Source organism: Anguilla rostrata, chromosome 13 (assembly GCF_018555375.3).
Source record: "Anguilla rostrata isolate EN2019 chromosome 13, ASM1855537v3, whole genome shotgun sequence".
NCBI classification, from domain to species: Eukaryota; Metazoa; Chordata; class Actinopteri; order Anguilliformes; family Anguillidae; genus Anguilla; species Anguilla rostrata.
The window spans coordinates 26,583,042-26,599,471 of record NC_057945.1 but is presented as its reverse complement, the minus strand read 5'-3'; the positions used below and the strand labels follow the sequence as shown (position 1 = coordinate 26,599,471).

General features: G+C 44.6%; 1 protein-coding gene across 11 annotated transcripts in view; it reads left to right on the top strand.

Moving 5' to 3' along the window:
- Positions 1–16,430, top strand: part of cadpsa (Ca2+-dependent activator protein for secretion a) — a 101,013-nt gene that overhangs the window by 37,841 nt on the left and 46,742 nt on the right. For all 11 annotated transcript variants that reach the window (XM_064304469.1, XM_064304468.1, XM_064304476.1 and 8 more), the window contains exons 6-11: positions 1,208–1,329; positions 6,787–6,898; positions 7,799–7,938; positions 10,125–10,191; positions 13,611–13,719; positions 14,468–14,680. In XM_064304469.1, the coding sequence (XP_064160539.1) occupies positions 1,208–1,329; positions 6,787–6,898; positions 7,799–7,938; positions 10,125–10,191; positions 13,611–13,719; positions 14,468–14,680 (763 nt within the window). The remainder of the gene's footprint in view (positions 1–1,207; positions 1,330–6,786; positions 6,899–7,798; positions 7,939–10,124; positions 10,192–13,610; positions 13,720–14,467; positions 14,681–16,430) is intronic.

Genomic DNA, 16,430 nt, shown 5'->3' with positions numbered 1-16,430 from the left:
TAGTGCTGACAGCATGGAAAGTGATTAGGCAATCGTTCTTGTCACCAGAATGTTGCAGGTTTAAATCCCAGGGGGAGCATTATTTTTGTACCCTTGATAATAGAATGTTACTAATATGTTTCTTTGCCATATATCAAGCTGTATAAATGGAGGATGTGTTCAATGTAAGCAGTGTTATTTTGTCTGGACATCTGCTAGGGACATAAATAACAATGATGATAGTGTGTCCTCTGAATTTCGGGGATTGGACTGAATTCATTTAAACAGTGAGCACTTCATCTTATGGTTTTCCCTGTCAGGTGAAGTGCAAACAGCCAAAGCTTTGCTAAATTATCTTTCCCTGGTCTTATCCCCCGCTCCTCTGCTCGTAGCAGTCTGGATATATTTTTAGCCGCAAAGTAAAAAAGAGTCCCTGGAGGTCTAGTTTATGTGCTTCAGTTTAGGACACAATTTATTGTGCTATCTGGTGCCATTTTGTTAACCGTTTTATGTTTTAACATACCACAACTGCTGATTTGCAATTCAATGAATATAGATTTTATGTTAATTTTGTTAAACGTTTGACCCAATCAATAGACACAGATGCAGGGGCGCCGATCAACCTGATGTATAATGAAAGTTGCACATTAAATGATTACGGTGGACTTTCTGAAGAATAAATTAGTAAATAATAAATATATTAGTTATATATTCAGAGCTTCTTTATTATCTGTTTAGAGCATGACACTAGTGGACTAAGCTGGTCTGTAACTAATATTATCAGCGCACTTCCATATGTCTGTGATTTGACATACGAAACTGCAAAGCTGATGAAAAGAAATGACCTCACACTGGAGTCAAGTGTATCACATGACTATATAGCTGCAAATTACAAAGAGCCTGTACTACTGAAATCATGCATAGATCATTTCTGACAAATTCCATTAAGAGAGTGTAACCCCATCCCAGGATGGATAGCTTTGGTGAATACAGATTCAAAAAGGATTTCTTACAGTTTCCCTTATGTGAATTTAAGGGATATTTACTCCCCAAGCTGTCCAATATATCTATTTGAGCCTGGCTTGGCTAGAATACAAAGTGATGTGCAGAGATTGCTATTACGTTATGGCCTTTGGTAATGGACCTGAGAAACAGGGCTGTGTTTGGGGCATGGTACACTGTGATTGACAGCTGGGGTGGGTATTTGGTTCTTTTTGTTCTGTCCCAGGTTGTGATTATGGAGGTGCAAGGATTAAAGTCTTTGGCTCCCAACCGCATAGTTTACTGTACGATGGAGGTGGAGGGTGGACAGAAGCTCCAGACTGACCAGGCAGAGGCTTCCAAACCCACGTAAGTGTCCATCGTCTGTATGAATACCAGAACATATTCTAATCCTGCCACCGTCAACTCCTGGCCATAGCCTTTCCCCTCTCTCAGTCAGCTGAGCAGGATATTATGCTGTTACATGATAAACAGAGGCTCTGTCCACCACTTTGAAATGATGCACAAAGCATGATTTGAAAGGAATGTGTTGCACAGGTAATGGAGTCAGTCAGTGCACCAGCTTAAAGTGCAGCCACTAATCTTGTTTTTCAGAAACCATTTCCTCACACAAAATTGTGCAATTTAATCAATCCCAGGACCCTTAGCAACAAATCATATGCAGTCTCTCTCCCTCTCTCTCTCTCTTTCGCACACGCACAAACACACACTCACACTCACACACACACACGCACGCACACACACTCACACTCACACACACACGCACACACGCACACACACTCACACACACACTCACACACACACACACGCACACACACGCACACACACTCACACACACACACGCGCACACACACAGGGGCGCGCTCCTCTGCGGCAGTGTTGTAATCCTGCAGCCTTGCAGACGGCAGGGGTCGCGCTGCATGTGATGTGCAGAGTAAATCCGCAGCAGGGTGGCGGAGGGCGGAACGCCGCAGCTCCCCGTGTTCCGTGAGATCAGACGCCTGACTGCGCGCAGCGGCAGTCCTGCTCTGCTGCTTTAATTTAAGTGCATGCCAAATGGCCACCGCGGGTACGAGCAGGCTCCCCTGGGCTGTCTGCTTGTCCTTTCCTTTTTTTTTTGTGACCTACATGTGATGAGGTCATCTCAGAATGATGAGGCACTTTGGATATTTTTTTAAATGATAGTCTTTACAGCAGCTGCTCTCCCTTGTTAAAACTCATTTTGTTTTGGTACATTGAGGGTAATTACCTTTCCTTGGCAAACTTTTCGAATTTCTCATACACAAATGTGCTAAGAATATACATATTTGTAGTGCACAGGCACATACAGTGCTACCTATCTATTATAATAGACCTGTTTTAATGCCAAGGCCAGTTTCGATCCAAATAAAAACATTTTTGAATCCTTTAAACAAGTCCTTTAGAGATCTGCATACAGCTGCCAGTCAGTCACATAGATGGCATCATTACCACACTGCCAGCTGAACCTAATTTTTCTGATAAAATACAGGTGTGATCAGTAATAATTACAAATTCAACACCAGTGCTACACTGATAAATCTCTGCATTAATACATAAATTAATGCTGCCTGTTGTTTAATAACACAGCTTGTTAACTGTTTTATTCCACAGTGGGTCCTGTTGTATAGCCTTGCTGCGCAATTGGTTTGCTTTTGCTACAGACGAGGGCTCATTTTATTTTGTTTGAAGGTTTGTGGACATTAAACTACACAGTTATTTGGCACATCCCAGGTGTGCCTGCGACAGCACCTCTCTGCAGTATGGTGGCCTTTGCATAGGCAAAAGAAATCCAGTGCATTAGCTCTGTTACCACCAGACCTAAAAGAGCCCAGTACAAAGCCTTCAATTGGGTTTCTAATGGCTCCTGCCCACTCGTACAGTATTTTTATTTCCTGTGTTGTGCTCAACCACGCTGTTTCTTCCTGTCCCTCACTGAATTTTCCTCCTACAGAAACCCTGCTGGCAGAAAAGATACTTGCTGTATAAACATTATCCAGAAAGGAAATGGTTTCACCATGGTTTGAATGTGAAGTAAAATTGAAACACTCAGACAAATAGGCTTTCGTAATAAATAAAAATATTGCAATAAACAATCAGCTTTTATAAATACCTGTATCTCTTAGCTAAAGCCTGATTCTCTTTAATCTGTCTGCTTTATCTGTACATAAGCTATGGCATGGTACTTACTTGTGGCTTAAAAAACTTGTTTTTCAGAATGAGGCTAGATCTAATGTAATTAGATAAGTATTGAATAAATATATGAATAAATAGGTGATAGGGTAGACCTGCAACTATTGGGCTGAATTGACCGGGCCCTATTGGTACTGTACATTCCTGTCTTCAGCTTCTTCACCTACCTGTACTCTACCTACAGGACTCACATCACCAGGGCTCAGTGCCAACCAAAATACACAGCTCACCCCAGAGACTGTGACCAAAAAGGTGTCACACGCCCCATCGTATTCCTCAGCTCACACCCTTTCAAAGGATTTCACGTATTCCATAATGTAAACGTGTCTGGCTCGTGCCAGTGACATGTTTAAATGGAAGGAAATTCCTGCACTGCCATCTAGAGGTGTAACAAAGTATGAATCTGATTTACACGCCCAGGAGCACTCAGGTTTATGATTCCTGCATCTAATCGAATTCCTCTCGCAGCTTTGCCTAAATGACACAAGGTTTACACAACACCAAGTGCTCGACTTACCAGTAGCAGCTATCTTGATTTGGCGTTGGGCATGCTAATTCAGGAGCTGCTTTTGTGCCCTTAGCAGGTCATAAAACTTTAACTGCTAAAGCACATTTCCAGCCCCGTGAACATAATGTAAAATTAGCTATTTAAGACTAAAAGAATAAGAAAGCAGCAAAGAAGACATGAGAATTCTTGTTCTTTGCCATCCTCTGAATGTGTATGGGCAGTACATAACTAAATACATTTATCTTCAGACGAGTGCACGTGCTGCTAGATATGTACAGGCATCTCCATGGAATTACACAGGCAGTCACATGTGCACACATGCATACAAGCAATGGATCTTCTGAAGGTGACATCAGAGAAATACATCAAATTTTGCATTGATTGAATTACTATAAATCCACTGCTGCAGCTGAAACCAGGTCACCGCGTTTTAGTGTTGCTCTTTTTCTGCTTCACTTTAAATGAGAGTCTTCCTCACTGCGGCCAGACACGTCAAACCAAGCAGGCCTCATCTTAGAAAAGGTACAAATGAGCATGAACAAAATGGAGAATGAGAAAATGTAATCAGTCCAGACCACAGGGGCAGACAAAAGGGTGCCCAAAGTTTACCCAGCACACAGCCTTCGCCCCTCACGTACTGCGGTTAGTCATTCTTTCTAACGCTCTGTTGGTTTCTGTCTGGGTTTTATAATATCAAACCGCCGGCCTGGATAAGGCTGTCGTGCTCTCTCGCCACTGCCACGGCAGAGGAACACAGATATCTCAGGGCGAAAACGGCAGGAAGACGCACACTGTGAAAGAAAGAGGCCATTGTGCTTTTTTTCAAACGAGAGGCGTTGTACATCACGTAGACAGGCACGCGGGAAGGTATGGACGTGGACATTAGCAGTTCGTCACTGTCAGCAGGACCGTCAGGCCAGATTGACCGCGCGGCGTTGCTAACGCCAGCGAGCACTCGCTAGCGTACTCACTTCTGTATTGATGCGATTCCTGAAGTGATGTGCGTGTCACCGTGATTGATGCCACGGCAATCAGGGGAGATCTCACCAGATGCAGTACCTCAGATGAATCTTCAGACGCCATTTTTCTTACGCTCTCTGACAGATTGCAATCGCACTGTACGTCTGCGCCTCAAGACTGCGCTCCACATAACGACAGTGTCTTTGAGCAACAAACTCTGAATGACAAAATTAGGAAAACAATGCATGACAAATTTCATTGCAGCCACCATCCAGTTCAGCCACCATCCAAATCCAATTTCATGGGACATAAATATAGGACATGGTCTCGTGAAGGGCGACCAGTTACAGTCACGCAGTTTACCATCTATGTTCCATTCACAGACCTTCCTATTCTGTTGTCCCAGACCACAGTGATGCTGTTGGTCACAAAGGCTGGATAATTTCTGGGAGGGTAGAGCGGCCCCTGCTGGGACTTCAGTGAATTTCAGCTCTCATCATCTGCTTCTTTATTCCGGCTGCATTATCTCCACCCCCTCCTCGCAGACTAATGTCCCTCGCTGGTCCCTGTGGCTAAATTTATCCACCCTACTCCTCTGAAATTCCCTCCACGTATTTAGTCCACGTGCAGCGCACATGAATATTAATCACCTCTCTGACTGTCAGCACCGATATGCACTGGCTGTTGTCATGGCAGCCGATGACATCACGCACCATCCCACCCCTCTTCCGAAACCGCTGCCTGCTAAAACCCTGTCCTCCGGTAACACTGGAGGTGCCCGCCGTGTCATTTATAGCTCTTTATTCTCCGGCTCCGGCGAGCAGAAACGCTCCCTGTTTAAATGGCGGCCCGTGTTCTGCTTCCCCAGCCATTGTTTGTGTGAGTAGATGCTGAGAGCTCGGGGCTGAAGCTGTCACCAGTGAGAGACTGTGGAGGTTTGATAATGGTACGAGTGAGCGGCTACAGCGTTCCTCTCTCTCTCTCTCTCGAGCTAGAGCCTCCCCCTCCCCCCAGGCTGAGACTGTGGAGCTGCAATCCCTCTAAATTCCACTCAATTCCGCTTTTTATAATAACTTCAGATGTTAGCGCCGCATAATCCGGCACAGGTCCAAACATTTAATATCAGTCCCACACGAGGCCCGCTCCCCGCTTCTGCGATAAATGAAATGTCAGTCGCAATTTTGATACCGGGTAGTAAATATGGCTGCAAAGGGCAGGCGGATTGTCAGACTCATGCTACTGCTTTCTTTGTGCTGATTTAGCTTCTTCCGAGACCTTTTACTTCAGGATTTGTCACAATTTTAAAGGTCAATGCTATGATAAGTCCGAGAGGTATCACTGATATTCTAATTTTCATTCTGTGTAACTGCTGATACTAAGGCCAGTTGACAGGTGCACATGATGGTCCTGATTAGCCTGGTCCGATCACTGTGAAATAGTTTCATTACAGAACTCAGCTGCATGGTGCATACTGTATGGACTAGTTTACTCTGGGGTATGGTTCATACTGTATGGACTAGTTTACTCTGGGGTATGGTACATACTGTATGGACTGGTTTATAGTGGGGTATGGTACATACTGTATGGACTGGTTTATAGTGGGGTATGGTACATACTGTCTGCACTGGTTTATAGTGGGGTATGGTACATACTGTATGGACTAGTTTACTCTGGGGTATGGTTCATACTGTATGGACTAGTTTACTCTGGGGTATGGTGCACACTGTCTGCACTGGTTTACAGTTGGGTATAGTGCACACTGTATGCACTGGTTTATAGTGGGGTATGGTACATACTGTATGGACTGGTTTATAGTGGGGTATGGTATGTACTGTATAGACTGATTTATAGTGGGGTATGGTACATACTGTATGGGCTGGTTTATAGTGGGTTATGCTACATACTGTATAGACTGGTTTACAGTGTGGTATGGTACATACTGTATAGACTGATTTATAGTGGGGTATGGTATGTACTGTATGGACTGGTTTATAGTGGGGTATGGTACATACTGTATGGGCTTTATTGTAGGACATGGGAGTTGCTGCAGGTACACACTGTGGGCTGGTTAATGGTAGGCTTTAGGCATTGCTGTTCCTGACTGTGCTGTGCTGTCTGTCCTACAGTTGGGGAACTCAGGGGGATTTCACCACGACTCACCCCCTTCCTGCTGTCAAAGTGAAGCTGTTCACCGAGAGCACAGGCGTCCTGGCGCTGGAGGACAAGGAGCTGGGCAGGGTAGGACCTGGCACACACATTCAGTGTCTCTCAAAGTAGTACACACACACACACACACACACACGCACGTGCACACACACACGCAAACGCACACACGCACACACACGCGCACATGCACACATGCACACGCACACACACACACATGCAAACGCACACACGCACACACACACGCAAACACACACACGCACACACACGCGCACATGCACACACACACACGCAAACGCACACACGCACACATGCACACACACACACACGCACATGCAAACACGCACATGCAAAAGCACACACGCGCACACACACACACACGCAAATACACACATGCACACAAGCATGCACGCACACATACAGCAAAAAATTAACCAAAGCTTCAACCTCTGGCCCACAATGGAAAAGCAGTTGAATATGCAAAATTCCCCTTGCTGTGTTGACCTTGGATATAAATCCCTTTCAATAGGAGCAAGTTTCTATAAGCTCTTCGGCTTCTGTCTGCCTTTCATTGTAGCTTCTGTAGAAGGGCAATACCAAGAACCGCCTCCTATCTAGAACAGGTCTTTACATTGACACTGAAAAAATGTAAATGAATGAATGGCTGATTAGTTTGTATTAATCCTCACAAATGAATCCTTGCAAATAAGATAAATGTCTATTTAAAGATATGAATAACCTAAGCTGTTAGGCAACTCATGGAGGACACTGTGAGGTGATGTCGTTGCCCCAGGGTAAAATAAGCGTGTGAGCCTGTCTTTGAAAACAGGACAGTTACACCTGTGGTGAAACTAACATTCCTGCAGATAGACCAGGGGACTTGCGTGAGACAGCTTGTCTGCTTCTTATCCATCTCTTTTGTGAATGAATGTTGGGTGTGTTCACTGCTATTGTCCTGTTTCGTTGCATTCTCAGGTTGTCCTGCACCCGACCCCCAACAGCCCCAAGCAATCCGAAATGCACAAGATGCAGGTATCCAAAGCCTGCCCCGACCACGACCTGAAGATCAAGCTGGCCATCCGAATGGACAAGCCGCAAAACATGAAGCACTGTGGGTAAGCTCCAGCCGCCGTGCTTTGTCCAGGTGGCTCTACATGCTGATGGACGGAGCTCAGTTACCCTCCAGTCTGCGCATTACTGTTAGGCACACAGGGCGACGGCAGATGGAATTCACAGCGAGAGTAACCATACACAGCATTGTCACTGAGGTGGAGAAAGGAAACAGATGGGCAATTTGTTTTAATGCTTTTGCCCGCTTGTCTCCCCAATTTGGAAAGCCCAGTCATGCTCACACTGCTACGCTCGTCGCAACCTGAACAAGATGAACCACACAGTAGCCTCCCAACTGGCAATGTTTTATTACTATATATGTCCAGCAGTCAAGTTTGAACACTTTCTAACAAACAAATCTTCTGCCATACTATGATCTCAATTTTCAGCAGGCGAATCTGAGGATAAACTTTAACATATTCAATACAAAACCAGACATTTCACCAGGAATAGTGAAGTTTGGTGATATATTAACATTTTCTGAGCACCGTTTTGTTACTTGGTCATTCAGTAGTGACTGTGTTGAATATGTCGTTTGTCAGACCGCTATACACTTCCATCTGAACCACCTGGCAAGCACAGTCTGCCACTCTGTGCACTCTGACATTTCACACGATTGCACTTTCTGAAAAGCCACATTACGAAAGCCGCATTGCTCTGGATTCAGATGTCTCGAGCTCGATAGGCATTCCAGGCATGTACAGGGAAATCATTTAGCTCCACCTTGTGGGTATCTTGTATATGACGGTTTACAAATCTTTTCCCAGCCAATTCAGGTTTAGTTCAGTTGTCAAATACCTCCGCTGATTGAAAGAACATATTCTAGCCACGGAAATATACAAGAATCGTCACAAATTCAAAAGTGGCTCATGGTAAAACAGGATTAAGGATGGATGAGATACTGCATTCTAATAATAATAATAATAATCGTCACTGTCATCATCGTTGTATGGTAAAAGAGATGAAATAAATGAGCAGTGCAGTCGTGAGGGCTGAAGTGCGTAATGACTTGCTAATGTCATTGCCCATGGTCCAGTAACCCCAGCGCAGCAGTGCCAGGAGCACAGTGCCTTTCTGCCCAGGAGACGGGAAGGACCTCTGTCACTCCCACATATGCTTTGTGTACGGGCTCTGGGTGCCCTGGTGCTGGGGGAACATCTCTGTACCAGGGTGGCACAAGGGCCGGGTCAGTCTCCCAGCGTTCCCCGGGCCTGGGGTTCCCCCGGCTCTGCTTTATTCAGAGCGACAAGGCCGCCGCCCCAAACCGCACCACGAGGCGGAGCTGTAAGACTGGCTCCTGAGCCTCGCTGTTCTTTTGAGATGCCCCCTGCCTTCAGACCTTACTGCGCTGGCAGGCTGCTCTGTTAGGGCTCCTCTGTCAGGCTAGCGTGCGCTGGGTAAAATGGTCGCCCCCGTGCCTGCTGCTCGACCGCTTTTCTCCGCACAGCTTTGCCGCCAGCGTGGACGGCACTGCTGAACAGGGCTCGGCAGCTCATTATCACACAGAATGTGCTGGAGGCCGTGTATCTGAGAGATCGGTTTAATTTTCCTTAGCAACTTAAAATCTGTGTCTCTGTCACGCAACATTTCCATGGCTTAGAAATTCCAACTCTTTTTCCTTCAGACTAATGGCCAATTAACCTTTGAAGTTCAGCTTGACAACCTATTAGCCAAATATATAAGCCTTGTCCAGGTTTTAACTTGACTAACGGGGCACTCTTGTGTCCATTCATTTTCTCCTGTACAATAGTGGGAGAAAATCTCCAAAAGGCTCGATAAACACATCTGTTAATGCTTCGTGAAAATTGCCTCTTCTCTCAGAGTAATGTTCTATAATGACCACTAGGGGGCAGAAAAGACTTTCTGCACAAAGCATGGTGTTCATTTCACATTGTCTTTTGTCTTACAGCTACTGAAATAGTTTTACAACAAAACCACACAGGATTGAACACATTTAAAATAAATTAAATTTTACAGTAAAAGACTAATGAATCCTACAGAGAAAATGTGATATGTTTTCCCCTCTGAGAGGCCGACATTACAAACCCCTAGTGTTGCTCAATTAGCAGTCAGATCAGCTAAGTTAATCATGACGTTCTGCAAATGAATAACATACTGCCATGTTTGTTCATGAACAGCTCAGATGTGTAAATCAGTCCAGAATCCAATAAAGGCTTGTTTTATTGTGTAGGTATCTGTGGGCGATTGGAAAAAACGTATGGAAGAGGTGGAAGAAGAGATTCTTTGTCTTGGTGCAGGTATGTCTGGATGCTATACTGTGTCCCTGTCATTGCAGATGAACATGTCACTTAACTTGTCGTGCTGTCATTAGCACATCGATCGCTGCATAAAACAAAGCAAGTCATGTTCCCAATCTCGAGGCAGTGTTTACATAATTCTCTTCTCAAGCAAGATGTCGGAAACAAAAGGATGCGGTACTAAAACGCCACGTAGGAGCTTTGCAGAAGCCATTTTACTCTGCAGTTAATTCTGGCACACTGTATCCTCAGTCGTGGGTAAAATATGTCCGAGAGCTAGGAGTTGACAGGGCACTGACAAACCGAAGTGTACTGTGGTGCAGCACTCCCAGCTAAATGATCCCACAGATTCACTCTCGCTTCCAGCTACACATACAGCAAGTGACAAATACTGGTCAATAGTCTGCCACTGTGTGTGTGTGTGTGTGTGTGTGTTGCTTCACATGCTCTATTTGTTTCCTTTTTCTGCCTGTTCTGTTTTAATAATACAGTGTGGTCTGTCCATTTTGATTACTGTGTGTGCGCGAGCATGTATATTCGTGTGGGTGAATGTGTGTTTATTTTAGTTTCTCATGCTCTATTTCCTTTTTCTACTGTTTTAATAATGTAAAATGTGAGCTAAGTCTTTTATTCACTGTGTGTTAGGTTCCCTAGTACTGTTTATCCTGTTGGATGAACAGCCACAAAAGAAATATGTATTTTCAAATGTATTTATTCATTCTAAACAGTAGGAAAATATTTTACTGTCTGTGTTGATAAATTGTGGGAAAGGTGACTAAAAATATTCAACTGTAAATCGCTCTCGCATTGCCCTACTCAGTGTATTTAAAAATACTTATATTCACACGTTTTTTCCTCATGGTGTACATTTAAGGATCTTCAGATTGCATATATATATATATATCTGTGTGTGTGTGTGTGTGTGTGTGTGATCTGTGCAATTGAAATTTATTGACACTGCTGGTGCTATTACATGTGCTTTCAGAATGAATGCCATTCACAAAAAAATAACATAACAGCATGCATTGTCTACATTATTTGCTTGGAGTGACTGAAAACGCTTATGAAATATATTGCTTTGTATCAGAATTACAGTTCATATGGGCAGTATTTACACTTGGTTATGATGCCCATAGAGAAGCTGTCTCTCTGTTTTATCTGTAACAGTAATATTATTGGTAATATATCAATTTTTATAGAAGTAAATAATTGTCTACAGATTTTCTGACCACGTACACAATTGGTTAATAAACACTTGCATAGTGTTTCTTTGATATGCACAGAATATGCTCTTTTGGTATGACGTACTATTTCTGTGCTGTTCCACAATCTTCTCTAAATTGCTGATGCATGAATATGTGTGACATTCAAGATAAAATATCTGCTATGGGATATCACCAAATGACAAATCTGTTATGATAGGTAATGAGTATCTGATCTGTTTAGCTGACACCTCTTAAACATAAATATCCTTCATTATTGCGGGGGTATTTATACATTGAAATTTCTTATCCATTATACACGAATAAACGTACTCATAAATTTAAGCTTCATCTTATGAGCCTATTAGAAGCAGCCGTGAAGCCTGGGCAGATGACTGCCGTGCTGTCAACGTATCCTTACGCAGGTTCTCGTTACCCAGGCTCCTGTTTCCTAATAAATAGAAATGGCAACACCTGGCAAGTTGAAATGTCAAATGGAATTGCATATAGATGTTAAGTAGACAATTTGATAAACTGTGAAACAGTGCTCCAATCAATGGTGCTGATGACTCATATTTTAAACCCCCCCCTCCCAAACCACAGCATGCGTCGGGCTCACAACACTGCACTGTAGCCTGTAGTTCTAGCATAATGCCACTACATGTCACCGTTGGACCGAGAAACTTGGAACCATAAACCAAATATTTATGATGCAAAGTGAAGTGTAATTATTCAGGGGTCCGAGGGATAGCCTCAAAAGCAGCCCACAGACACGATTCTCTTTCCCTCCCTTTCGTTCGTTGGCTCTGCGGTGAAGTCTTAAGCAGCTGAATATGGTAATGTCCTGCATGGTTTGGGGGGTTTGTTGGGGAGGGGGGGGGGGGGGGGGTGGGGGGCAAGCAGTCACAACTGGGCGCGGAAAAAAAGCAGCAGCCGAGTGCTGCATCGATTGGCGCCGCCGCAAACCGCCGCTCCCCCGACGCAGTTTATGGACTGGCGACAATAACAAGGTTATTTAAAAGAGCAAAGCATGTAGGGTAATCAGGAGCAAAGTCATTTAAAATCCTTTAACAGTCGGTTTGACAGCGGGTCACCAGCCCGTGGGACATGGAACCCTCTGATTTACCACAACAGCTTTTTAGTCCTCGGCGATCCCCAACTTTAACGCCGGGTCCTGTCGGGGGGCTTGTGACGCGCCCCGATGGCATCCCGGCGGCGCGGCGGCGGTGGCGGGCGGGTTCTCGCCCCGCAGCTGGCCCCACGCTCATCAGAAACATGACATTGAATTTATCGTGTCATCCAGGGGCGGGGCGCGGCGACTGAAAGCTGCCACTTGCAGCAGAGGTGACAATTGCATTGCTCGCTGGGATCTCGGGATTGCCTTGATATGACTGGCACCTAGCAATCCGGCTCACATTGTTTGTGACAGAGTGTCACTCCCGTACACGTCTGCTCTGAGTGACAGAGCCCGTCCCGCGTCCACCGCACCAACTCTGGCAGCCGCCCCGGCAACAGCCCCAAAGCCCTCCTTCTCCCTGTAGTAGCCAAGCACAGTGACCTCCTCTCCTGCTGTCCAACCCAGTCAAACACAGTCTACATCTTTCACTTACTCCCAATCCAGCCAAACACAGTCTACATCTTTCACTTACTCCCAATCCAGCCAAACACAGTCTACATCTTTCACTTACTCCAAGTCCAGCTAAACACAGTTTCCCCCTCTCCTGCTCTCAAACACAGTCAAACACAGTCTCCTCCTCTCCCACTCTCAAACACAGTCAAACAGTCTTCCCCCTCTCCCTGCTGAGCACAGCCACTGTCTCTTAAACACAGCTTAACAAAGCCACTCTCTCACTCTGCCAAATATTAGTCACCATTTCTCTGTTGTGCTCTCTATCTTTCTCTCTCTCTCCCTCTCGCTCTCTCAAAAGAATTGTGTTGACTATTTGTGACTAGGGTTCATTTATAGTTTTTTCCTTTTTTGATGTTTTTGGTTTGATATTGTGTGTATTGACAGTCGTTTCAATTGTGTTTTATTTTAATATTATTTTTATCTTTATTCTAGTGTAATAAATATACAATATAATATACTCCAATAAAGAAGCATCAAAGTCGTAGTGCGCAGAATCCAGCACAAGCTGATTTGTGAAGTTGAGCCCTGTGGTGCAGGTGAGGGCAGTGATGAGTGAGTGACGTGGCCATCCTTCTGCTCTGTTACAGGTCAGTCAGTACACCTTTGCCATGTGCAGTTACAGGGAGAAGAAGGCGGAGCCACAGGAGCTGCTACAGCTGGACGGGTACACTGTGGACTACACCGACCCCCAGCCAGGTACAGTCCAAGCAGAACTACAACACCCACTGTTCATAGCACACTGATGAGTGATCAGGGCTTCAAGAGCAATGTTCAATATATGAATATATGTTTTAAAAATGATGAATCTTATCATTATGTTTTATTTGAAACTTTTAGAATGGGCAATAGTAATGCAGGGATAATGACTGAGGCCTGGATTCAATCGACACTTGTCCAGCAATCCCATTTGTTTTCACTTGCAAATAAATGCAAGTGTTTGATAATCAGTTGTTGGCGGTTGCTGGTCTCACAAACTAACACTTGATTCAATTTAATGAGTCCAGGATAGACATACTGCCTGTAAAAGACAAATATGCTGGTTGCCAGCTGACAGGCAAATAGCCACAAGGTGGTGTTTGACTAAGGCAAAATCCCTCGAAAATAATAAATCGACAAATCTAATTGTCACAAAACAAACACAGGCAATTGAAAAATCCTTTCATGTTAATTATTTCTTAGTTGGTAATCTGTCACAATTATTGCTTCGTTGGTTATCTGTTTTACATACTGCAATATTACAAGAAAATTAACGATCAACTTCTGCCAAGGGGAAACACGATTAGGCTGCATGAAAAACTGGCTTTTAAAATTAAACCTTGGTGTAAATATGTCACTGGTGCATATGAACAGTGAGGATGAGATATAAGACACCGTAAATGACGTGGCCATAATGGAGTGTGAGGTGGTTGTGTGAGGTTGATTTTTGGTGGCCCACGCCTCACAGGTCTGGATGGAGGCAGGGCTTTCTTCAACGCTGTGAAGGAGGGGGACACTGTGATCTTCGCCAGCGATGACGAGCAGGACCGCATCCTGTGGGTGCAGGCCATGTACCGGGCCACCGGTCAGTCCCACAAGCCCGTGCCCCCCACCCAGGTCCAGAAGCTCAACGCCAAGGGAGGGACCGCCCCCCAGCTGGACGCGCCCATCTCCCAGTTCTGTAAGTAGCCCCCGCTGCACGGCCCACGCCTCTGCACCCACCCAGCCTCCCGACAGGGGGGTCGCTGTCACACGCTGTCACACGCTGTCACCTCAGCGTTGTTTACCTGTGCCCGGTTAGCAGTGTGGCTCTTACCCCCAACCTCCACCGCTCAAACAGCAGTTTAAAACATGCTCACCTCACTGATGCTACGTATAGAACAGCCTGGTACTCTTCGAACGACAAGACAGACTATCCCCCCCGTATAGAACAGCCTCGTACTCTTCGAATGACAAGACAGACTATCCCCCCGTATAGAACAGCCTGGTACTCTTCGAACGACAAGACAGACTACCCCCCCGCCCCCCCCCCCCGCCTCTGAAGCCCCTCCCCCATGTCCTAATGGGCAAGCACATCATACCACCACCTCCCTTCAGAGTCCAAATTATTCTGATCACCTCTGCCGGTTTTACCATTGCACCTTTAAGCAGCCTACCGAACTGATTTTCAAGCGAAGGTAAGCCTGTTTAAAGCAATGCAAACACCCCTGGCTCATTCACTTGTAATGGTCTTTTTTTAAAAAAAACCTCTCTCTAACCACCCCCTCTGTTGTGTTTTGCTACTTGACATTTGACAAAAGACAACAGTGTGAATTTTATTTCTGTTCCAGTGAATACCATATGGCATCTTATGAGTCTTTAGGGAAGGCTTTTCCATATGAAATCACTGTGCATACAATTACATGACTGCCATAATAGATCCTGCTATTCATGATCAAATCAATGTCTTTTGGTGGGCATTCCTCCAGTGCTGGATTTTATACACATTAACTGCAGTTTTCATTTGCTACTTACTTACTGTTTAAACTTTTTCGTTCAAAATAAATGGGTTGTAGAGAAAATATATGTTCACAGTGATATCTGCATTGCCCTTTTCTCCGGAACACCAAAATATAGATGGCAAAAAGAGAGACTACAATTCTACAACTACAACTACAGCAACTACAATCCTTTGCAACATTATTCTCATCCCAGTTCATGCATAGGATACTAGAACGTTATATACTGTTTGTATACTTTTAAAATAAGTCAGCATGCTTGGTGCATTTCGATTAGATACTTTAATTGCATTTGTTTCTTCGCAAAGGACAAAGCATACACTGCTGTGCCAAATCTATAAACATAATCTATAAACGTATTATGTTTTTTTTTTCACTAATTTCTCTGTGCAGTGTTTGAAAGTCAGACTTTTGGTAATCAATAGATTTCCAAATCTGACTGATGCCATTCACAGCTTACTAACACAGCACCCCTGTTCTCCCCTTGTAAAACACACGTCTGGTTCCAGTTACTGGCGGTCTTAAAGGATATGGGGTAGGGAGGAAGGAACCTGCCTCAGACCTCTGCTGCAGAAGATTTGTCAGGTTCCACCGAACTAACTAATTACAGGTCTACCTAACTGACTAATTAAGTACAGGTCCACCTAACTAACTAACTAGGCACAGGTCCACCTAACTGACTAACTAAGTACAGGTCATCCTAACGAACTAAGTACATGTCCACCTAACTAACTAACTAACTAAGCACAGGTTGATCAACGTACAGGTATAATGGCACCCTCCTTAAGAACATCCTAAGAACAAAGTACTGTCCACCAGTCATCAGCACAGGGTTTCCAGGGCAATCTGCATCCCAGGAAGGGGAGGGGAAAAAACGATGCTAATGCTAACACATAATTTTACCTCAGAAAACAGTTGTAAAGGGATTTGCTA